General features: G+C 39.4%; 1 protein-coding gene across 4 annotated transcripts in view; it reads right to left on the bottom strand.

The window, feature by feature from the left end:
• Positions 1 to 24,750, bottom strand: part of Rbpj (recombination signal binding protein for immunoglobulin kappa J region) — a 189,314-nt gene that overhangs the window by 18,206 nt on the left and 146,358 nt on the right. For all 4 annotated transcript variants that reach the window (XM_029477020.2, XM_029477019.2, XM_021162518.3 and 1 more), the window contains exons 2-3: positions 10,047 to 10,085; positions 3,146 to 3,241 (exon numbers count right to left, since the gene is read on the bottom strand). In XM_029477020.2, coding sequence (XP_029332880.1) covers positions 3,146 to 3,241; positions 10,047 to 10,085 — 135 coding nt within the window. The remainder of the gene's footprint in view (positions 1 to 3,145; positions 3,242 to 10,046; positions 10,086 to 24,750) is intronic.

Genomic DNA, 24,750 nt, shown 5'->3' with positions numbered 1-24,750 from the left:
CACAAACAAACAAACAAAAACCTCTGATAGAAGCCAGGCATTAGTGGTACATGCCTTTAAACCTAGCACTCACAGGCAAGGAAGGCAGATCTCTGTGAGTTTGAGGCCAGCCTAGTCTATTCAGTGAGTTCCAGAACAGCATAAACAAGGCTAGGGATATATTCTGACAAAACAAAAACAAAAAACACACTGATCAAGATTCTACCTTGAAAATTTTTTAAGAATACAATAAAAATAGACGTTCCAATTGTCTATGGAATAAAATTCCATATTATAATTAAACAAGCAACAATTAAAATGCATTTCTGTGTTTGAAACTGACTTTTAACTGTCCTATCAAACAATGTCTCCTTTTTACTTTCTTTTCTTTTGGCATCTTTTAGCTGACAAGCAATGCTATTCTCTCCACTTGGTGGCGATATGTGCACATTTAAGATTTTACTCATTGCAAAATTTAGTCATTAAGTGAATGATTTAACAACAATCCCTTCCCCTCAAGTCCTGTGAACATACATGGGGGGAAAATCCAATAGGTTAAAAAAGGGCTTTTATTTAGCTTGGTATGACAATTAAGTTTGGTTAGACGAAATCCAAACTTGTCACCACCGAAGGAACACCTGGGAGTTCCCGGTCCATCCATTACCCCAGTTAACACTTACTAGTGTCAGTAACTGTCCCAAGAGCACCTCTCATATAACTGTTCACCAGTATTGCTCACAATACTGAACACTAATGTCATATCAGTCTACCTATCCACCTATCCACCTACCCATCTACCTACCTACCTACCTACCTAATCTATCTGACTATGGCACAGCTATCAATACCAAGAATAATTTACGCCTTTTAAGTGAAATTTCCTGGCCAGATAATTTTAGCATTATTTACTGGAATTACTTTTTATGACAGACATGGCCAAAGTGTCTGTGGCCATGTCCCAAGGTTACTTCATGCCTCACTCATACCTCAGCAACTCTTTAAAACAGCCTGAACCAATATCATCAAGGAAGACAGACTTTCCTCCTCTTTCCAGAAAATGGAGAGCAGATTCATCACCTCTTTAATCCTCAAGGAAGCTTCAGGAAAACTATCCAGTCACACCTCTGTCTCTGTCTCTGTCTCTCTCTCACACACACACAGACAAGCACGCACACATATTTACCCTCCTTGGAAGCATTTTAATACACATGATTCAAAAGACAAAAGACAGAGGAAAGTAGTTACTGTAACATCTTCATTCTTTTTCTTGGAGGCTAAAACCTAAAACTCTTCAAGTATTTAATGGGGTTATGGATCGACTAAGCCATACCTAAATAATAGAAGGTTAAAAAACAAACAAACAACAGGCTGCCACAATAAAGACAATCATTAAAACGTTTATAATTCTTGATAAGCCACTGCAGCCCTGTGGTCCTGTATTTCTTACAATAACTAGCAAACCCTTATAACTTCAGAGGGCCTCAGCCATCCGACATAAAACTAAATGCCATGTGACTTTGTATAGGTCTAACTAATTAGCCACTAGCAACTAACATAATTTAAAAGGGGAATAAGTGAAGAAAATAATCTAACTGATAAGAGGCTTTGTCAAAACTCCAGAGACTGAAAAGCAGAGCTAGCACTGCCTGTGCTTGAACCCAAGTGACTAGTGTGTTTGCCCCATGCCATGATTCAGTGAGGGCTAGCCTGGCTGGTCTCACCTAGCCAAGGAAGGATGGGAAGAGACTGAGTGAGGTTCACAAGGACTATGCTTTTTGAGGCACCTTTAATTCCTCGGCCCTGACATCCTGCTGTTGCTAACCCACAGAAGGCAGTAAAAAATAAGGCAGCATCAACACTACACGCAGGAGACAACACATGCCTGCGGGATTTCACTTCACAGAAGTAGCTTAATGTGACTTTCTATTTTTTTTGAAGCTACAAAAATAAAAGAATTTTAAAACCCTGGAATTAGTTGTAGGAGTCCCAATGCTGGTACCAAGGATAACAACCAATTGAAGCCAAGGCACGTACATATGTTTAGAGTTTCTTATCTTCATCTCCCATATTAAAACCCTAATACTGGTAGAGTACTTCCCTGGTTCAAGACCAGAGTTGCTAGGCAATTCTCTCTATTTCACCTCAAAAAGCATAATTGGCCTTAAACAGCATTCTTCAGTGGTGAGAAGCATTCCTGTTTTGCTTAGAAAACAACTGACTAGTGTGAACTCAAGTTCCCAGAAAAAGGTCACACCCATGTCACCAAGGCTGACTGACTGATTATAATGCCACAACTGTGGAGAGTTGGAATGTTGCAAACTCAGGGCTAAATTCTCTTGGGCTATCTTTAGTCTCAACAGTCATTCACCTGTGCCTGACCTAAGAGCCTTGTGGCTATCACATAAAATCTTCTAGAGGTATTATCAGACTACCAGCTTTCACCAACTGAACAGCCAAGGATGTCATCTGACAGCAGTATAACCCTTCCTTAGCTGTAACCCACTAACCAAGAAAGGTTTCTTGATTTACAACTTTCTGTTCTATAACTTTACAAACCATATTCACATAACAACACAGCATTTGAGGTGACCTACATCTGTGTTCCTAAGCCATGACCATTTGCACTTAGCTCTAGAATTGAGAATACACTACACACATACACTAAATTTTCTTATTTAAAATCCCAAACCTAGAAATTCATCGAGGGCCAACATAATGAACAAAAAGAGTTGGTTTTTCACATCAACTTCTATGTTTAACTAAAAATCAGTAATCAAGTTTCACGTGTCAAGTAAAACAAAATAGGGATGGGTTGGAGCTCATTAAAGAACATTTTAATAAGAGAAAGGCCCAAGATTCTACTCCTACTACCCACTCCACCCCCTCTTACCTACATTTTTATTTATTTATAAGTAAGTACACTGTAGCTGACTTCAGATGCACCAAAAGAGGGCATCAGATTTCATTAAGGGTGGTTGTGAGCCACCATGTGGGTGCTGGGATTCGAACTCAGGACCTCTTACTCGCTGAGCCATCTCACTTGCCCTACTTTTCTTTTCTACTATGCAAATGAACCAAGGAATAGAAACAAGCCTCAAACATAAATGTAAATCATATGCAAATTATAAAATAAGCATTATTTGCCCCAAATGTTCAATCATCTTACCGTTTTTCATTCCCGTAAGACTTCTGTGCAACTTTTGCATGAAGAATGAGCACGGTTTGATCCCCTCGTTCTTTTAAATAATTTCGCATAGCTTCCCTGTAATCAGATATAAAATTACTATTGTAGGGACGGTGTTTTTGTCAAAATCTTCTTTCACCCTAGCAGATGAGAGGAATGCTTATGAACATTTCTTAAACAAACAAACCTAGACAGAAAACCAGAAACAATTGCATGAGCTTCCTTAAAAGACCCTGTGCTAAGAAAATACATACCCACTTTCACTCTGCATTTTGGCTGCTAAAATACAATTAACATTTACACTGGTAACATAGTTAACTGATTTTCTCTACAGCTTATCTTGCTCCTCTACCTTCTCCCTTAAGTCACAGCCAAACATCAAATCACCCAAACTTCTACTGCCTCACCCAAAACTACAGTCTCCCAAAAGAATTTGGTTACATATATTAAAAAGATGCTAATTGAAAATTTTGGAACATATTAAACCTTCAAAAAATTCAACATTATATCAAATGAAAACTGCCACATGCTTATTAAGTAAATGTTTTATAAAAATTTCAATGTATATATATTTATTTACCTAAGTTAAGTGCCACACAGGAGGAAAAAAAAAAAACTCTACAAGTTGGTAGAATATCAAGTCTTGAAATATTTTACACATCACAAAATTAAAGTCAGGATAATCAATGAATATTTTTAATAAATTTGAATTATATTTAACTTATACATAAAGACAATCCAAATGACAGTCAAAACTGTCAGCTGTCATAAAGTCATTAAATGTAGGGAATTATAGATTTGTGTCACTTTTACACTAAACTCCCTGGATAAACCACAGAGCCTCACCCAGCTTTTACTTTCAGAATCTGAATACAGGAGCTAACACAGCCACCTGGTTCAGGGTGGCTAAAGGGGTCTAATGAGAAAACCGAAATGACATTTATTCTTACTGAGAAAAATGTTTTAGCTGCAAGGCATGGAAAAGTGATACACAGTGCAGGCAGAGAGTCTGGACCTCTTCCACCGAAGGCACAGAACAGAATGGAGCAGTGCACTCCTAGGAAGGGCCAGTGCTGAAACAGGTGTCTACCTAGGTCAGGGAGTAGGGGACAGAGGACCATGCACAAGATTTCTCTCAGTATTGAACAGACTGCCAATAGCAAGGGCACTGGGGCATAACTATTGGAGGTGAGTGACAGCTCAGAGAATAAGATGGGGGTGGAGATTATAAAATAAAAAACAGCAGCTGAGGATATGGCTTGGTGGCTAAAACTTTTACAAGAGGGCCAGATTCCCAGACCTCATCAAAATGCCAGGTGAGCATGGCGACCCACCTGTAATTCCTGCCTTGAAGGCAGAGCCAGGAGATCCCTGGAGCAAGACCAGGTATACGGGCATGGTGAAAGTGGAAGAGAGATTGAGGAAGATTCCATAATACACATGAAAAAAAGGAAAAATCAAAACAAGATAAAAACAAAAGTCGAGAGAAGTCCAACACCCTGTCAAAATTTGTACACAAGTCCCAGTCATGGAACTTGAAGTTTTAACTGCAAGCACATTGTCTAAATTACATTCTACTAAGAGTATGATCTCTGCCATGTCACTTAGTAATTATTTGTTTATATGTTTATCAGGTTATGTGTTTGCTTTTCTTATCTTCCCAGACACACAACAGGCTTCAAGTAAAAGAGCTCTGCCTCGGTTCTTGTACTTGATACCCAGGCTGGATTGAGGGCCCAGGCCCAGTGGGAGACGCAGCTCATCTTGCAGAGAACTGATGGATGCTGCTAGGAAGGGAGGGAGGAATAGAACTCCTGGGGATGGAGGGTGTGGGGGAGACAACATTTGGAATGTTTAAAAAAAAAAAAAAAAAAGACTGAAACTGTGAAATGAGGCTGTGCTAGTTAACTTTTCTGCACAAGCATATTGATATAGCCAGCAGCCTTGAGGTGACATAAGCACACACAGTTAAGTTACTTTCCTGAAATGATACAGAAGAGGCAGGGATCAAAGTTTAGCTATCTCAAGGACAAAGTTGTACCACTGGTAGTACAATGGCTAAGCCACAGTTCGGCTATGAAACAGGGTCTAAATCTTAACTGTTACTTTTGAATCTGAGGTTTCTCTCCTCCGTGAAGTTACTGGAAAAGAGAAAAAATAAAAAACAAAACACCTAAATGCCAGTTACCCCCACTCCCGACAAGGAGGTCCTGTGAGCAAGCTATAGGTATCATTACTGTTGTCAATGTTAAGAGCCATTCCAAGGTCTTAACTATACACACACGCTGCAGGAGACAGTGAGCATGGGGTCCCATGAAAGCTTTGTAGGCATGTTGCTAAGCCCTGGGGATGCACACTGCCTTAGGCTTCTGACTTAAGCCTCAATGCACTGTGAGCAAGAGGTTTTTGGGAAGAATTTGTCTGCCCAGGCTGACTGTCCAATCCAAAAACATGGGGAGGTTGAAATGTTGCTGTTTCAGAGTCCAGTTACAATCTATTTGGGGCTATCATTAGTCTACTACGTGATCATATCCCCACCAACACCTTTGTGCCGGCTCCTGCTACTAGATTTACAATGTATTAACTTATCAAAACCTCAATTTTTCACCAATCAAAAGACCACAAATGTTGTCAGATGGCATACAAGGCAGCCTATCTCCTATCCCGCTGTAACCTGCTTCCCTGATGTAACTATGTATTTTCTAAATCTCTTGATTTATAACTTTCTTTGTTCTGTTAGCATAAAAATTCCATGAAAGTGCTTCGAAAGTGTATCTGGAGAAACCTCAATGACTGTTTCTGGACCATGGTCACTTATATTTTGCTATAGGTTAAACCTTTCATTCAACTCTGTACAGCTCATCTACCAAATCTATAAGCACATTTACAATGCTTGTCTTACTTCATATGAGAATGAACGGATTAAAACATAAGAACAGCATCTTACTACAGAGATGGGGGCCAGGCAGGTGAGGTGACTCAGCAATGAGAGGTGCTGGTGGTGCAAACCTGACAACTGTGAAAGAGATAACCTAATTCCTGAAAGTTGTCCTCTGATCTCCAGACACAGCCACTGACGTGTGCCCCCACCACCAAGGAGGGAGGGAGGGAGGGAGGGAGGGAGGGAGGGAGGGAGGGAGGGAGGGAGGGGAGAGAGAGAGAGAGAAAGAGAGCTACTAAACACTGTTCAAACATAAACCTTGCTTAGGTCAACATAAATACATGGTTCATGTGTCTCAGGCACAGGATTTTAAGAGCAGAGAGATGTCTCCATGAAAGAGACAGGCTCTGTGAAAAGTATTACTCCCAATAACAGAAAGACGATATTTTGAACAAGAGAATATATAATTATTCTATCAATTACACAAAATAAAATCATGGTAAACCTCACAAGGAAAATCCTCTGCTACTCAACAAGTTTTAGCAAGAGCATTAGTTAGCAGCTCCTGGCTTGCAGTTCTAGAGGGAGGAAAAATAACAAAGCTATCTCTGAAAGAGCGTGTAGGCTTCGATCTCTGGGGCCGCCCATGGAAGGTGAGATGATTCCCTTTTTTCAAACTGTCTTCTGACTTCCACACACACAGTGTAGCGTCTCACACACACACACACATACAATTCTTAAAAAGCAAATCCGGTTGTGTTGAATAGTGTAGTCTTTACTCCATTTATTTGTGCTTTTAACTAAAAATTTAAGTCATATGTAAAGAATTCCTCAGGCAGTGCTGGAGAGATGACTCATTGATTGCTCTTCCAAAGGGCCTGAGTTCAATTCCCAGCAACCATATGACCCACAAAGTAAATAAATAAATCTTTAAAAAAAAAAAATTTCCCCAGGCCTCATTAGAGACTCTCCCACCAATACTGCTTACTTTGGGAAATATAAGACAGAGCAAGGCAGGGTAGGCTTTGAACATTCCTTAAAAGAGAAGACATGGCCCCCACATTATACTATCCCTACAACACAGTGGAAACAAACCTCTTAAAATATTTTTTTTTGCCAAATAAGACATTGTTTTCCTAAAGCAGAATCACTTCAGAGGAGAGTAAGACTTCAAAGTTGGTATTAGACTGTACTAAATTTGGTATAGAAATTATTAAGAAAATATCCTAATTTCAAGTTTGTATTTAATTAAAACTAATTTTACCACAGAATTGGTTATTAGTTTTCAATTTACATTTGCCATTAGACACATCTGCTAAGTCTGCATAGGCAATGAAGACATCTGCAGTGTGCTTTCTTTTAAGAGAAAACAAAGGTTAACCGAATTTTCCCGAAGCAGATATGCTAGTCTCCCAAGTTATCTCTGATGTAAAGAGATTACTAAAATGTTAAGAGTTTTAATGAGATCTAGGTGGCCTACCATGTGGTGGCTTTAGCACCAGCACACTCTACTACACTGCAACAACAGGATATTCTCAGTTCCCCAAAGCTGTTCTTCTGGGTCTCTGCAATCCCTTCTGCTTTTTCCCATCCCGGGAAACAACAGTACTCATATGTACCCTGTCAGCAAGAGCAGCTATCTTCTAGAACTTGTGTATGCAGAGTTCAGTCTTTTTTTGAACTTCTGAACAGACATCTTTGTTCACATGGAGTAGTCTATAGTTATGCTTTCTGTGTTTTAGTAGCCTATGAGCATTGCCATCCTCAGGTAACAGCATTCTGTCCTCAGATTGAATGGTATCTAAAGGCTTCTTCCTTTAGCACTCTGTAGAACCCAGCATTGAATCCAGCTGAGTCTTAGCTCTTGCAATAGATACTTCTGGGTTAGTCTGGATTGGTTTTCTTCTCACTGAAGATTATAGGTGCAGCTTCTCTGTGTGGCCGATAGAGCCCTGCTGTTTCCAGCACCCCACACAGTTCTTGCTCTTCTACTGACCTGTGTAGTTGATGGAGCTCAGAGCTTACTCCTCTGCTCTTGAACTTTTTTTTTTAAACTGAGTTTCTTGGAAGTTTCAGTCTTTGACTCTCTATTCTGTGACAGTTAGATGAAACCAAAGCACAATTTAGTCTGGGGATTATTCTACCAAGACAGACTTGATTGTGGGATTTTTATTCTGACTACTGAAAGCAGGCACAATTCATAGCCTTTAAATGCAGTTTGTTTCCAGTTTTCCCCCCTCAGTTGTGGGTAGCTTTCTTACACGTGTGTGTGTGTGTGTGTGTATGCACAGAAAACTAGCGAAGATTGTTCTGCAGATCTGCGCTGTTGTCCCATTCTTGAGGTCTTCAGGAAAGAGACACACATTCACTGAGTTCCACCCCCTTGTTACCTCCTCAATAACAGTTCTGTGATACTTAGATAAGTATAAACACTGAGATAGACAAAACAACTATCTCAATATAAGTTATCTCTTTTCCAAAGTTCTTGGGACCAGAAGTATTTCAGATTATAGAGGATTTTATTGTTTTTATATTTTGGAACATTTTCATAGATGTTAATATTTGAGCATCCTAAATCCATGTTCCAAAATCTGAAACTTTTTAAGCCATTATTTTGGAACTTAAAAAGGGGTTCTAGGGGGCTGGTGAGATGGCTCAGTGGGTAAGAGCACCCGACTGCTCTTCTGAAGGTCCAGAGTTCAAATCCCAGCAACCACATGGTGGCTCACAACCATCCGCAACAAGATCTGACTCCCTCTTCTGGAGAGAGCTACAGTGTACTTACATATATTAATAAAATAAATCAAAAAAAAAAAGGGGGGGGTTCTAGGGCATATCAGACTTCGGATTTTCAGATTATGAATGTTCATTGTATAAAGACTGATTTTAGGGTTTTAATATTTTGTATCATCATTATTTGATTAACATGTCCCAAATTTGTCTTCAAACCATCTTCTGTGGTTTAATACAATTTATTACAACTTTTAATACAATTTTCTTTTCTTTTTTTCTTCCCTCAATCCTTCCTTTCTTTCTTTGATGTCATTATGCAGCCTTGGGTGGTCTGAGACTCACTTTGTAGTTCAGGTTGACCTTGAACACACAGAGCTCTGTCTGCTTCTTCCTCCTGAATATAGTATTAAATAAAGGTGTGCACTACCATGTGGCAACCCACAACTGTCTTCAATAAATGTCTTAGTAGGGGTAATTACTTGATAGTAGCCTAAGCAGCCATCAATATGAACCAAGAAGAATGTGAATACAACAGAACACCACAGAGCTACTACAGAGAACTCTGCAAGTCTAAGGCAATATATAACTACATCGTGGGCTTAAAGAATGCAGGACAACAGTACAGTTAGATCCCAGTCCTCTAAAGAAAAAGAAACTCACTCTCTCTCTCTCTCTCTCTCTCTCTCTCTCTCTCTCTCTCTCACACACACACACACACACACACACACACTCTCTCTCTCTCTCTCCTCCCTCCCTCCCTCCCCTTGGAAAATGAATTTAAAAAAGAAAAGGTCAATGTCGAGGAATGAAACTGTAAAACCACTGGTTTCTTTATTTTATAATTTTTAAGTTAATTCTTTGATATATATTAAGAATATAGACTGTAAAATTAACTTTACATAATGAGAACACTATATATCACCATAAAAGTGAGTAAACCTTAGGTTTTCTTTTAAAATGATAGGGGAAAAGTATTTGAATAATCATTTTAAAAAGCATCTATCTATTAAGTCTTTCCCTTACACATCAAAGTCTGACTGGCTAAACATAGTTGCAGCTGTTACTGAGTTTCTAAAAATATTTCATTTTTAAAGTATATCCTTTTATTTCTACCCTACCCCCACCCCTGCACCTTTTAGGTGTAAAGGAAATGGAGGGGCTCCAGATGTATTATCAATATCTGATTTTCTTAGAGCAGTTCATGTTACTGTCTAAAATGATAGGCTCTATATGCACAGTCAATGTTTAAGTGGCTAGTATAATGCTTACCTAGTGAGTCGTTTGGGTGGAGGCCGCTCACCAAACTTCCTGGAAAAAATTAAAGAAATAAAGTAAATAAGCTGTCAGATAAACACCACAGTAAACTATAAGGCATTATAACATGTTCCTATGACTTGTCAATCTTAATTATCAACAATCAAAGAAAAATCCCCCAGCAATCATTTGTGCCCCAAAATAACAAATATAAAATACAGAGAGCTCTTAAAACCCAAGGCAGTGGGGCCAGAGATGGCTCAGCAGTAAGAACACTTGCATTCAATCCCTAGCACCTACAGCTCACAATCAACTGTAACTGCATGCCACCTAACTAAAACAACCAATTCAAATACCCAAAGAAGACAGGGGGTGACCAGAGCGAGTGCTGCGAGGACAGAACAACTTGGTACCCACACCTAAGCCAGAGAGAAGCACGGCCACTCTCTGCCGCTGCTGTTGCACAACAGCACTCGGGTTTTGGAAGCACATTAATGAACTGAAAAACAGGCACAAAACATGGAAGAAATCTGTCAATGGGGTCAGAGCTTAAAGCAATTCTACTTTTCCTACTTTTACAAATTTTCTCCATCATCTTGAAATGGGATTAAAAAGCAATACCAGTGAGCTACTCAAAGGAAAAGGTGGAAAAGAAAACACTAACTGCTCCGTGGTAGCACGTGAACCGAGCCCTGGGTTCGTCTGCAGGAATCCCAGTCCCCATAAAGTAAGGCAATAGGGACATGGAATGGGTCTGAGTTGAATCATATTTACTGAATGCCACTTATACAATGCAGTAAGGCACAGTGTCACTTTTATTACATTATGGTAAAAATGTAGACTGTGAATTTAAACGTGAGGAACAAATTCAAACTGTGAAACAAACAAAATAAGAAACTGACCCAGTTAAAGACACAAAAACCAAAAACCAAAACAAACAAAAGCCAGGCGGTGGTGGCGCACGCCTTTAATCCCAGCACTTGGGAGGCAGAGACAGGCAGATTTGAGTTCGAGGCCAACCTGGTCTACAAAGTGAGTTCCAGGACAGCCAGGGATACAGAAAAACCCTGTCTCGAAAACAACAACAAAAAACCCAAAACCCAACATCATCATGTAACATATGGTTTAGGATGTTTTCAGTTGTAGAAGACATTATAAAATTAACAGTATCGGAATAAAACAGATCAGATTTCCTAATTTCAATTACTGTTCTTCCTTCTAGAAATACTCACTGTGTTGCTTGGAGAAAAACCTGATGCTGGCATTTTATCTTCGAATGCATCAAAGATAAAGAATCATGTGTGTGTTCGTCATATGTATGTGTAGACACATATACACAGGGATAATATAAATGTGGTCAGTGTTCTCACTTGAGGTATCTGGGTGACTATTCCAGAAACTGGCATCACAACACAACAAAAGGCCCGGCCCAGGGAAATAAATAATCAGTTCTTCATCAAGTCTTTGGTCTGACTCTGCTAACTGCAGAACTTGGTGGTGAAAACTATCAAAAACCATTCAGGGAAATGGTAATATAGCAGGCCTGTGGCCAGCTTCTTGGCACAGCTTTTATACTATCAGCTCAATTATGCAGTAAGAGCTGTAGATTAAGAGCTTAATACCCAGGTAAAAGATACATGCGGAGAAGCAAACTGTCATACACTGTTAGGCATTTAGATAATCCTTTGAAAGACAACTTAACAATGCCTATTCTAATTCAAGATGTGTGTATCTTTGGTCTTTCAATGCTAGTAATTTACATACAGGTTGCTAATTTGACCTATGTAAAGACATTCTTAAAGATGTTCAATCAAACACCATCTATAGCAATAAGACTCTCCAAACTACACATATAATGAGAAATCCATTGGTTATACAACAGCTCCCATGTATTACTGTACATACAATGTAGAACATTAATTCTGAATGAGGTGCACATTTTTGAAGTGCACATTTTTCAATCAGTCTGTGAATACAGATGTAACACACCTACATGACTTTCATTCACATAATTACCAGTGTTGATGATAAAAATTCCATTTTGTTCTATAATGCATTACAGAGAATGTAAGACTTTCCTCATTATTTCTTCAGTTTTGTAGATGTATCCAGCGAAATGAAAGTTACTCTAAAACCATTCTCAAGAGATTTGTAGACTCCAAGAACAACATGCTAGTCCTTTTTTAAGGACAACTTACACTTCCAAAGCCTCTTAAATACCATTAAAGAGTCTCTGATCATAACTTGTTAATAACTTTTTCAGAAACTTCATTTCAGAGAGTGCCACGTGATGAGGTAACAGTCAGTCATGGGAAGGGCTCTGTGCGGAGAGCACTGACTCTTACTCTAATACAAACTAGTAGCATGACTGTTCTATTGCTGTGATGAGACACCATGACCAAGGCAACAACTCAAGCAGAATGCACTCAACTGGGGGCTTGCTCACAGTTTCAGGGGGTTACGCATCATCATTGTGGCAGGAGACAAACAGGCATGATGCTGGAGCAGTCGCTGAGAGCTTTACACCCAGTGCCATAGGCAGCCGGCAGACACTGGGCTTGGCATGAGCTTTCTAGTGACACAACTCCAGTGACACAACTCCTCCAACAAATCCTGTGTGTACCACCGACAGCCACAACTAGCCTCACAAGCACCAATAATGGCCCAGCCTTCCAACTTGCTAGAATTACAGGCGTTATATTCAGTTAATCCAACAATAATAGCTGTCTCCCAAAAGAAAGTGCAAGAATCTAGCAGTTGTTCAGTCCATAAGGTGGTGGCCTCAGCTGGTCTTCAGTATGTTAGAATCCCAAAGAAGGAGGCTCTGAGAGTGAAAGAGCAGGGACAAGCTGACTAGAGCAACAGCTTCTTTCTTCCTTATCCTTATTAGACTGCTGCAAGAAGGTGTGGCCAGGTTAGAGGTAGGTCTTATACTATGACCTTAAGTGATATAGATTTCAGGTGGGTCTTCCTGCCTCAAATGATCTAATTAAAAATCTCTCATAGGTGTGCCCAGAAGCCTGGGTTTTCAGGTAATTCCAGATGAAGTCAAATTGACAACCAAGAATATCCACTACATATGGATTAACATCCAGAATACACAACAAATTCCTATATCTCAACTAAAAGCCCAATGAAAAAGTACATAGAGACATTTCTCTATAAGGTAAACAAATGAGCAATATACTCTGAAAATATGTCCTAAGTCTCTACGAAAGGAAATACAAATCAAAGCCACAATGAGGTAACACTACATACCCATTAGGATGGCTAATAAAAAACATACAAGTAAGAATGTAAAATATCACAGCAGCCATACACAACAGTACGATTTATCAAAACAGGAAGGAGAGTTACTACGTGACCCACAGTACAATCCCTCTTTCGGGCACATACTCAAAACAAGTGAAAGCAAACACCCAGAGGGGACATTCACCACACCGCAGCATTACTCACAACTTAAAAAGTGGAAAAATTCCGCAATACCCCTTGACAATTAGGTGGAGAAACAAAATGTGTTCTATACAAAGAGGTATTACTCAGCCTACAGGAAGATAATACTGGCATATACTACATGCATGAACCTTGAAGAAATGCCACACATAAAAGTTGACAAGTAGTATTGGGATCCCCAGAGTAATAAAATTCACAGTGAGAGAGAAAGCAAAATTGTGACTGTAAGGAACACATGTGCCTGTGGTCAGAAGACACTTTATAAATGTTTGATGCATATTTCTTGAATACAACAGCTTCTATAAAATACATCTTATGGCAATTAAGACAATAAATTCTTTCCAACCCTATTATCATGCTATAAATAAGTGGTACCAAGGAATGCAAAAACAGATGTCAAATGAAAGACAAGGACCATGCGGTCTCATCTGCACAACTGATAATTCATCATTGCAAATAAAATATAGAGATGGCTGTTTATTGGACACATTAGCTTTCTGTGGTGGTCTGAATAAGAATATCCCCATAGACTCATATATTTGAATGCTTTGTCAGCAGGCACTGGCACTGTTTGAAAGGATTAGAAGGATTAGGTGGTGGGACCTTGTCTGAGTAGGTGTGGCCTTCTTGGAGGAAGTGTGTCACTGGGGGTGGGCTGTGAGGTTTCAAAAGCCCATGGATCAGGATGTAGCTCTCAAGTACTACATCAGTGGCACGTGTGCTGCCATGCTCTCCTAGATGTTAAAGACTAACCCTCTGAAACTAATGACTAACCCTCTGAAACTGTAAGCCAGTCCCCAACTGTCTTTCCTTTATAATGTTGCTTTGGTCATGGAATCTCTTCACAGCAATAGAACACTGACTAAGACACTTTAAAAAGCCAGAATTTCATTCTAAAGAAAAGAGAAAACAGAGCAATCGGAAACCTGGTCTAACTCCACAGAGCTAAAAAGTTGTAGACAGGGGACATGGTTCAAATCTGACTCCCAAACCAAGTGATTCTCTTTCTCCACAGCTTTATCAACAGTCCTCAAAGTTGGTGGTATTTCTGACTCACAAAGGCATAGCTTTCTCCTACATTTTTCCTAAAGACTTACTTTTAATTTAAGTGTATGAGTGTTTGTATGTGTGCATGTATGTGCACCATGTGTACCAAAGAGGCCTAGAGGGCATCAAATCCCCTAAGCTGGCGTTGTCAGCAGCTGTGAGCCACCCAATGGGAACCAAGTGTGTTCTACAAAGGCAGCAAATATTCCTAACCACTGAGACATCTCTCCAGCCCAGCCATCCCTTAACTTCTAATTACATACCGATCATGCAAAAACAATGAGAAAACACCATTAAAAAACCTATAAGGACACGATAATTTTATTTTTAGTATCTCCTCGCTTTCCTGCCCTAAAATGCCCTTTTCTTCTTTGTGATAATACTCATTTGCCTCTCCCATTGTACCATATTTAATCTTTCTGGGGGAAAGCTCTTCAATAAAGTATTTATCAGTAAATGAAAATTACATTCTAATGATCAAATGCTATCGTAACCCAACCAGAAAATATGAAGACTGGAATATAGTTAAATAAGCCAGAAAAAATAAGACTGTGGTAATGGCTCTAAGAGTTAGTCAAATACAGATATAAACAAGTATAAGTAACCTAGAAACAGTTTCCACAATGAGCCAGACTGGCATTTTAGGCTATCCTTTTATGCTGGCCAAATTTTATGGCAAACATACACACGGACAGCATTGTAAGATTGTTCTAGACACATTAAACATTGACTGAAATAATGTTAAAACATCTAAAATGGACCAAGACATTCCCTTGGTTTGGTTCTGGTATAGCTGAAGAAGCCCATTTGTGTTCTTCCTATTCAAACAGACCAGACATAAGGGCTCAGAGGAGGTGAATTTTTTAAGTTTCCTCTTTTTGTACAGAGTGTGGCAAACGACAGACCAAGAGAGCCTGTGGTAAAAGAAGTACCAACAGGCCAGCAAGCTTATTCTGAAGGAGGTATTTTGTGGTGGGTCAATCTTCTAGGATTTAAAATTTATGGTATTTTCCTAGCATCCTTGTGACTCACTCTTGTTGGTCTACTCACTTCTTGTTTGACTTGCCTTGTCTGAGACACAAAGGTTGATCTCAGTCAATGTTCACAATATTACTCTACAGGAAAAATACAGAGCAGCCTTTTGTTTGTTTAAACTGCAAATAATGGGAGGTGGGATGGGACTGGAGAGTACAAAAAGATAAGGGAAGGAGTCAGAGACACTGGAGCCAGGAAGAGCAGCAACAAAGAGAGAGGAGAAAAAGACTGTTTTAGGGAGTGTCAGAACCAAAGGAAGCAAGAGTGATGGAGAATTCGGTAGCTGTAAAAGGGCAATTGTCCATCTCCCAACAAACCAAATCTGGTCAATCCCAAATATGGAAATGTTTTAGTTGGATACAACTTTTCTTCTGTGGGATGTGAAAAAGATCACAATCAGTTTCCCTATAAATAATCTCATTTCACTTCAAGAAAAGGCTCCAATTATTAACGGAGCTACTTTCAAGTTCTGCTCCAGTAAAGCCCGTTTTTCCAGTGCTTTTTCAGTCAGTCTCTAGCTTCAGCCTCCACACCTGTGAAACGGGAATGCTGGGCCCAGTTAAAGCATGGCTAATGAGTGCAAAGCACTTAGCAAGGAACACGCTGCTCTCTGTCAGCACAGTAGCACACTGAAGCCTTCCTAGCCTTTAGAGCAGTGACTCTCAACCATCCTAATGCAGTGACCCTTTTATACAGCTCTTCATGTTGTGGTGGCCCTAACCATAAAATTATTTTCACTGCTACTTCATAGCAGTAATTTTGCTACTCTTATAAATCATAATTGTAAATATTGGAGTCTTCTGATGGCCTTAGGCAACTCCTGTGAAAGGGTTGTTCAAGCCCCAGGCAGGTTGAGAACTGCTTCTTTAGGCCCACTAGTATCCGACTCACAAAACTAATGTTATTTGTAGTGACATAGATTGTTTCAAAAATAAAACAAACAAAAATCCTTTAGAGTACTTTGCCGTTCTATTTGTAAATCAAACATCAAGCGAAGAAGAGTATGGATTCATCCCACGACAAGATATGTGTTTATCTTAAAAACTCAAGCTTCATTTTAAAAAAGTACTCATTTTGTAAACACTTACTCGCCAGAAACAGGACTACAGGGACGAACAGAATAAGATGTGTTGATGGGTATATGGAATCCATTGGGAAAACAGGCTAGGATTAAAAGTGTGCTTCCTGAAGGAGCTAGTGAAAATCTGAAAGGAGAATGCTTTCTGTGGATCTACATGCCCCATCTCACCTTGTTAAGGATGTGCGTGGATGTTGTCTGCCTCTGTCCTGTCAACTAACCGCAGCCAGAACTCTCAGTCACCACAGGAATCTTAATAAAGCTAAATTAATTTATAGTTAGCTCAGTGGGTCAACTGCTATCCTCACCTCTGTCACCATTACTGTGACAGGCAAAACCCTTTGGCCCTCAAAGTAAGCCCTGCCTCGCAGAATCTGTCTTGTCTTTCTGCCCAGGATTCCTAGCTGTGCTCTTCCGAACCATCTGTCAATGTTGCATGCTTACAGCCACAACTTTTAAAGACTCCACATTAACACAGAGATGTTAAGGCACCTGACGTTGCACAGCATTCCCATAATGGGCTACAGAAAGCCTCGTGGCACTTGAGGCCTCTGGCTCCCTGTAAGAGCTAACGATGTCCTAGCAGTTCTGTGGTGCACAGAAAGATGGCTTCAATGAATTTTTCAAAAAGGTCAATTTTCCTAATTCCCCCATTTTCCTCCCAGGAACTGACCTGACCCAACAAAATTCATTTTCTCAACTAGGTTCATACTTGAGATGAGTTATGAAGTACTTTTTCTGGAGCTATCCTACATTGCACAAACATCCAAAATAGTAGTATTTGTAAAAGTAATGAAATACAGCACAAAGTCAACACTGTGCTTAATGACAGTGTCATCACTTGCTCAGAATACTGTACAAGTTGTGTTACCTTAAAAAGAATATTTTAAGTACTTTTAAAAGGTTTATCAAAACTCTTGCAACAGTTAATTCTCATTTTTAGAGATGATTCTAACTTTAAAAAAAAAATCTTTGTTTGTTTTATGAGTGTGTTGCCTGCCTGCATGCCTGGTGCTCACAGAAGCCAAAAGAGGGCATGTGATCCCACGAAACTAGAATTACAGTCAGTTGTGAACTGCCACGTAGGTGCTGGGAATCTAATGCAGAAAGAGCGGCCAGTGCTATTAATCACTGAGTCATCTCTCCAGCCCCTTCTGACATGTTTTTTTTTTAATAAATAAAAGCATACAGAAATCATATCTAGTAATGAGTGCCTTAATTAACTTTCAATATGCTCCTTTTAGAGATAAGGTAATTCTAGTCACAGAATCCACCACTAAACCAGATTATTCTGTCCTCAGCTGTGAGCTGGGAAGAAAAAAAAAACTCACCAAATAGACAAGATGTTACGGTGCATTTGTGACACCAAAGAAAAGGAACGCATCTCTGAAGAAGTAAATGCCACGGCTCCCAGCAGCATGGATGCTGAAAGTGGTAAACCTGGCAAAGTAGGGAAATCAACCTTCTTCATGATGACAGCTAAGCAATGCGACTGAAGACAGAAATCGGCGGCATTGTCTGGAGACAAGGAGGAAAGTAATAAAGAAATCCAACGCTTCCAAACCCCAAATTCACATGCTTTCACCATACAACACTCCCTACTAAACAACATGTCTGCACATATCTATAGATAACAGCTGTAGAGATAATTAACAAAGATCTATTCCTACCAGAAAGGGAACCAATGGCAGTCCAAAACTTGATTCTTCCACAGTCCAGCTTGGCAAACCAGTGAGTTTCTTGAGCTTACTTATAAAGCATGGGCACGGGGTGACTTACAGGAATGGGGGCAGCCCCCAAACAGCTGTAGCTGATAAAACAGGCTTGGCTAACACCATCAAGACCCACCGCTGCACTGTTTTCCCATTCCCTTCTACTCCCTACAGGCTCCTATATCTTACTTATACAACACATGTATGTAAGGGGATCCCTACAGGCAATGTGGAGGGTATGGCATACAGATCACTAAAAGCCCCAGGCAGACAAACATACTCTGCTCATTTCTTTTCAGCAAAGCAAGACCATGCATAAACAATACCACTCATAAGGATTTTATGGCTAAAGAAGAATACAACTAAAGCTTAAGAAAGACCACAAAAACATAGGTGTGTATATAGTTTTTACTGACATTTTAAGAATTGAAATATAATTTTTAAAACGGGAGTAAGTCCTTTTCTTTATTCAATAGGCTCCTTATTTTTGCCATACGGTATTTTTTCAATAATGGTCATAACTCACTTATGGGTTTCTTGACCAACTAATAAACAGGCTGAAACTCACAATTTAAAACACAGAACTTCAGAGAACATCAAAGTTACCATAGCAAAGTAAGTGCATCACAGACAATTTACCAGTCCCTGGTGGCTTCAGGGCCAAACAAGAAAAAGCTCAAATTGAAACACCAATCAATGATGGCTTTTAGCTGTAGGAAGGTCACTGGAAAAACTACAAAAGATTCAGAAGAAAATAGAAAATTGTACCTCAAGTGTTGATTTCACATTTAATAATTCTCTCTCTGCCATTGATTCTTACTGGCCAACCCTTCATATGCATGCAATCATTTAAATATGAAATGTAAATTATACGACATAGCTATATATACTTTAATATGTAAATTTGTGGGTTTTTTCAGATTATTTTTATAACCTGCCAACAAGGAAATCTCAATATGAAACTTAGGAGAACAGACACCAAAGTACTTAAAGCCGTAACCCACCAGTTTTCTACCAGGAAGAAAAACTGCCATCTTTGCCAGAGCACTAAGATCCTCTCGCAACTTCAAACAAAACAACAAATGGAGTCCTAGGGCAAGCCAGAAATAAAACTTTGACTTAGAATAGCAAGGTTCATTCATAGAGAAACCTATTTTGTAAACAAGGTAATGAGTACCATCTTGAAAGCACCATGGAGGGAGCATCTTGTGGAAGGTAGATAAGTGATAATGTTTGCCATCAGACATGAACTTGTGGCTTCAAATGAATGACCACCTTGGCTCATAACCAGATGACTCTACCTTGGATCATGATTTGATCACTGGCATCACCAACTAGACTTTAATATGAAGCAGTTGTCCTGGCTCCAAGAAGGAAATTCCCATAGTACCTTAGCAACTAACATACCAGAGGATCCTGCATATGCAGCCCAATGAAGCCATGGCCTGTATCATCAGTGTGTTTCCATTCAACCTGTTGGTCCTTGGTTTATACCTTTATCTTTCCAATGGTCTACACATTTTCCTTCATGTTGGAAAAGACAAACAATTCTAAATCTGATAAAACATTAATAAACTCAGTGCTGCCCCCCAAATTCCTTCACTGCAATATACAAAATAAACTCATGAGCAACCAACCACAGCACAAAAAAAACTAGATTCCAAGATTTAAAATAATGACATAAATTTTACATCATGAATAAATAAAATTTTATGAACATAAAAACCATAAAGACCCTTAAGGAAAAAGTAGGTAAGTAGGTACTTACCACTCCTAGTAACCATAAGTAATTACAAGACTACATATTATGAACATATGTATGATTAGCTGCATTCTTACATTCATGAACTCACAATATTATTTTTTTAAATCATTCATTTTCCTCTAAATAATTTTTCCCTTCCATAAAGGGTAATACTGTTCTACAAAATTTGGTAACATTAATACCCTAAATGAAGAACTTACAAACTGTTTAATGACAGCATTGTAGAGAACTAGTCTATGATAGTAGTTTTAGGATAATTATAGACTAAAACATAACTAAGATTAATTATGTGCCCAGCATGGTGCTTGGGCAGGAGAGCTGCCCCTGACCATTGCCACACCCCCACACCCCACAATGTACACATACACACAAGTCTCCAGTCGATGGGTTCTGGCAGGGATACAGGTAGGGAAAGACTAGCCTTCCCTTGGGGGGATGGTCACTAGGAGTTTGACCATGCTCTGGTGAGTATATGGACAACACAAAACAGACTTTTTCTCCCTTTTCTTTTGGGGAGGGGGTGACACATGAGAAGGGGTGGACATGGGAGGGAGCCTGGGAGAAGACTATGCTCAGAGTGCATGACGTGAGATCCCAAATAATCAATAAAAAAAGAAAGGAAAAACTAGGAAAAAAAAAAAAAGGTTCTATTGTCTCTAAACTATTTGATGAAAGAACTTATAGCTTTTACAAATACCTAAAGAGAGCATCTACCCTGTCCTCCACAAACTTATTTCAAAGAAGGGGAAAAAACAGTCGGTCATAAAGTTTGTGATTCTAACAGCAAAACCACACTAAAAATCCATAAACATACCTGTGATCGAAATATTATAGTATTTTAAAATATAAAAAAGTAAAGAATTAAGTGTTGATTATGCCCATAACCACTGGGTCACTGAGAGAAGCTAAAAGCATGCCATGGTACTTCAAGAACATGTTAAGGTAAGTCAACAGCTTGAAACACTTCGAAGCACCTCAAAACACCTCAGACAGTGTATCTGTATCATTCTCCTTTCGTTGTGAGATCATAATGGTGCCGAAGAACTATATATAATGCATCCATTTGAATTGATAGTCTCATAATTTCAATAACTTAAAAACAAAAAATAAGTAAGGACTTAAGTGTAGTGCACTGTTAACTGTTGTGTTAAAACTGTGTTTTCTATGAATTAGAAAGGCAAGGAGTCACTGCAGCACTTGCTTTATATAGATGTTTCTCTAACAGTCCTACAATTTGTGTCTGTCTCCCCCCGGACCCCCCCAGGCAGGGTTTCTCTGTATAGTTCTGGCTGGAACTCACTCTGTAGACCAGGCTGATCTCAAACTCAGAAATCTGCCTGCCTCTTCCTCCCAAGTGCTGGGATAGTGCTGGGATTAAAGGCATGCGCCACCATTGCCCAGCACAAATTTGTGTCTGCTTCCTCTACCTATTGTCATATTCATCTCTTCATCTTAGTCATCAATAGTCTTTGTAAAAACCCTTAATAATCAACCAATGAGCACTATTTAGTGCTGCCCACACACAGTCCTGGTAACACTAATGTTGCTCTTGAACACTAATGTACTCAGAGAGGATCATGGGAGCTCTGCTGATCAGTTTGTCTATCATAAGCATAGGTAACAACCCAGAGTGTATGCCTGGAGTCTGAAGGGGAAGGAGCAGTCTTGGAGGCTGTGTCCTCAAACTGTGTCCTATAACACTACTACTTCTGGGAAAGGAAGTATCAGAACAGACTGAACGAGCAGCCAGGTGGATAGAAACTATCTGCTTGCTTGCTTGTGTGGAGGTCGGGCTTGTGTAGAAGTGGGCTTGTGTGTAGATGGGGCTTGTGTTCACAGAAGTCTTTGTCAGGTGTTGTAAAATAAAGAGAAATCTACACCTCAGAATGGCTTTAGTGTTGCTCTGTGAGCACCCTGGCAGACATCTGGCCTTTGTATTCACTCTGACCTACCTTTTAAAATACAAAACAAATACTTCATAAAAGAATACTGCAACTTGTATTGCACAAAATAATGATAACATATCAATGAATATACACATTTACTGTCATGAAGCAATTTAAGTTATTTTAGGATGATCAGTCAGGAAACTTTTAATGAAACTAGGCCATAAAGCAAGTTTCTGAAGAAAGTAAATGAGAAAGGCTGTTAAGACTCTGGGCATATGAAGGCCCGGTGAAGGATGGAGCTGGGCTAAGTCTATGCTAAGGAGAAAGTGAATCTACTCCTGTTTGAAAATATTCCAAGTCCAGTCTCAGGTAATGACACATTTCTAAGATTTATATTTTTGCAAAAACACAGATTACAATGTAGTTATTCTATAGAAAGCTGATAATGCAGTACATATAAGAAAGATCTCAACCAGGGTAAAACAAACTAATGAAAAACACAGAGCCAAAGGACCTGGTCCAATGCAATTCCTGTCTGCAACCACAGCATCTTTTCAAACTAATGATTTTACGGTGTTAGTGGCCTCTAGGGCCTCCCACTCCTGCTCAGAACAAGCTAGTATGGGTGCTTATGTGCACGTGTGTGTTCCCTCCTGGAAGAATGCTGTACTGTTTCCTATACTGTGTTCCTGCAAATAAATGCATCCTACAGGCAAGGTACCAGGTGAATGCTGCTGACACAGTTCCTCTTCCACTGAGAAGGGGGAGTAAGCCACTGGCCAAGTCAGCAAAAATATAAGTCCACCAGAGAACAAAGAATAAAAGTATAGGTCTACTGGACTTCCTCACTGCCTCATTTTATAGAAGAGCCCAGTTTTAAAGATGCAGCATCTGTACTCAAATGACTGGCCTAAAGAAAACACATGTAGAAATTACATTGAATTTATAGCTAGAATTTCAGAATGTCCCAACTAAATTGCAAAGCTGTTGTGCAATCCTGCAGAGAGCAACTCTAGAGCTGGTGTGCTTTTCAGTACAATGCTAAACACTTAATGGCACTGCACAACATCCTGACCCCTCCTTGGACAGGTAAGAAACTAGGACCCAAAGAGATGTAGTTGAGCTGCCTGTAGTGATACAATTTCATAAGAATACTTCTTGATCCCAGAGGATGAACTGGTGGGGTCTACAAAGGGAGTTCCATTACAGCCAGAACTAATCGGAAGTCAGAGGGAGTGGGGGTGGGGGACACATTACTATACCTTTACTATAACCTCAGCTAATGCATATCTTCCATCTTAAATTATGTACTCTTCTATGCCCCCAACCCACAATTGTGTGTGTGTGTGTGTGTGTGTGTGTGTGTGTGTGTGGTGATCATTTGCTGAAAGCAGCTTACATGTTGGAAGTAATCTTAAACAACAATTACTGGTCATCCATGTTGTAAGCAACTTCTGGATGTAACTTAAAAATGTGTTTATAGGTGTTTCATTTTTCTAAGTGCTTCCTGGTCAGTTTGGGAGAAAAGTTTCTTCCCTTATAAAGCTCTGTTCAAGATTTCTATAAAGAACTCCTCATCCCTTTTCTTTGCATGCTTTCTGTACTGTTCAACAAGTTCAGGGCAAAGCCCTTTGTGAGGGACAGCAGTGAGGACACATGGACATAGACACAGGGACAGTTAGACATCAAGGCAAGCACAGACACAGCAAAAAAGATTCCAGAGAGATAAGTAAACACACACTGCAGATAGGCAGAAGATACAGGACTCACATGGAGAATTCAGACTTGGGCTCATTTTTTTAATCAAACTAATCTAAGAGTAAGTATTGTGTTTTCATCCCTTAATGCATCATCAACACAGTTGGGTGTTCTCTGATGCCATCTTTAATTTGTTAACCCACACAGCTGCTGAGTCTTACAGGACAGTCATTGATCTAATTCCCAAATATAAAACCCATCCTAGCATTGATACAGTAATTTTCTCCTAGAAATAACTAGAAGAAACCAAGTCAACAAAATAAATTTATTTCTCAAAAAATGGTAATAATGATATGGTTATATAATGTAATTATATAATTGCTTCTCATGTGAAGGTTGATCAGTTTTATACTTAAAATCATATAAATAGCTTGTATGTTACCAAGAGTCTGTATGCATATTTAATAAACCAGTAGAATGACAGCAATTATATTTAATTAAGTCAGAAGCTTGGTGCCTACTAATGAAATCCAATTTTCTCATGAAGTGATACACTTGACCTTTTATCGTTGCTTTAAACTATCTGACTTGGGGACTAAAAAGCTGGTTCAATGGTTAAGAACACTTGTTGATTTTGCAACAAGAGGATCTGGGCTTGACTCTCAGCACCCAAATGGCAGCTCACAATTGTAACTCCGGTCCCAGGAGAACTAATGCCTGCTTCTAACCAACACAGGCACCAGGAATACACATGGTACCCATACACAAATATATGGGCAAGACATTCATACATATAAAATAATAAAAATGAATATGAAAAAGTTTAAATCAGGTAGCTTTTGCTAAATGGTAGCTGTCCAATCAAAAGTGAACATGAACACCCTTCCCAAAAAAGTGAAAGGCAGATGCAGAGACATTTCCTCAGCTTGTCTAATGGTCAAATCCTATCCTTGCAAGGAAAATCAATGTGAACGGTGAAGCTATGCTCTTAAGTTACAGAGATGACAAAGTGGGGACAAACAGAGCCTCTGATAGTGAGGAC

The sequence above is a fragment of the Mus caroli genome, unplaced genomic scaffold (genome assembly GCF_978045245.1).
Source record: "Mus caroli unplaced genomic scaffold, Mus_caroli_1 scaffold_4, whole genome shotgun sequence".
NCBI classification, from domain to species: domain Eukaryota; kingdom Metazoa; phylum Chordata; class Mammalia; order Rodentia; family Muridae; genus Mus; species Mus caroli.
Note: the sequence above shows the minus strand (reverse complement) of the source record. Positions and strands in the feature narration are given on the sequence as shown.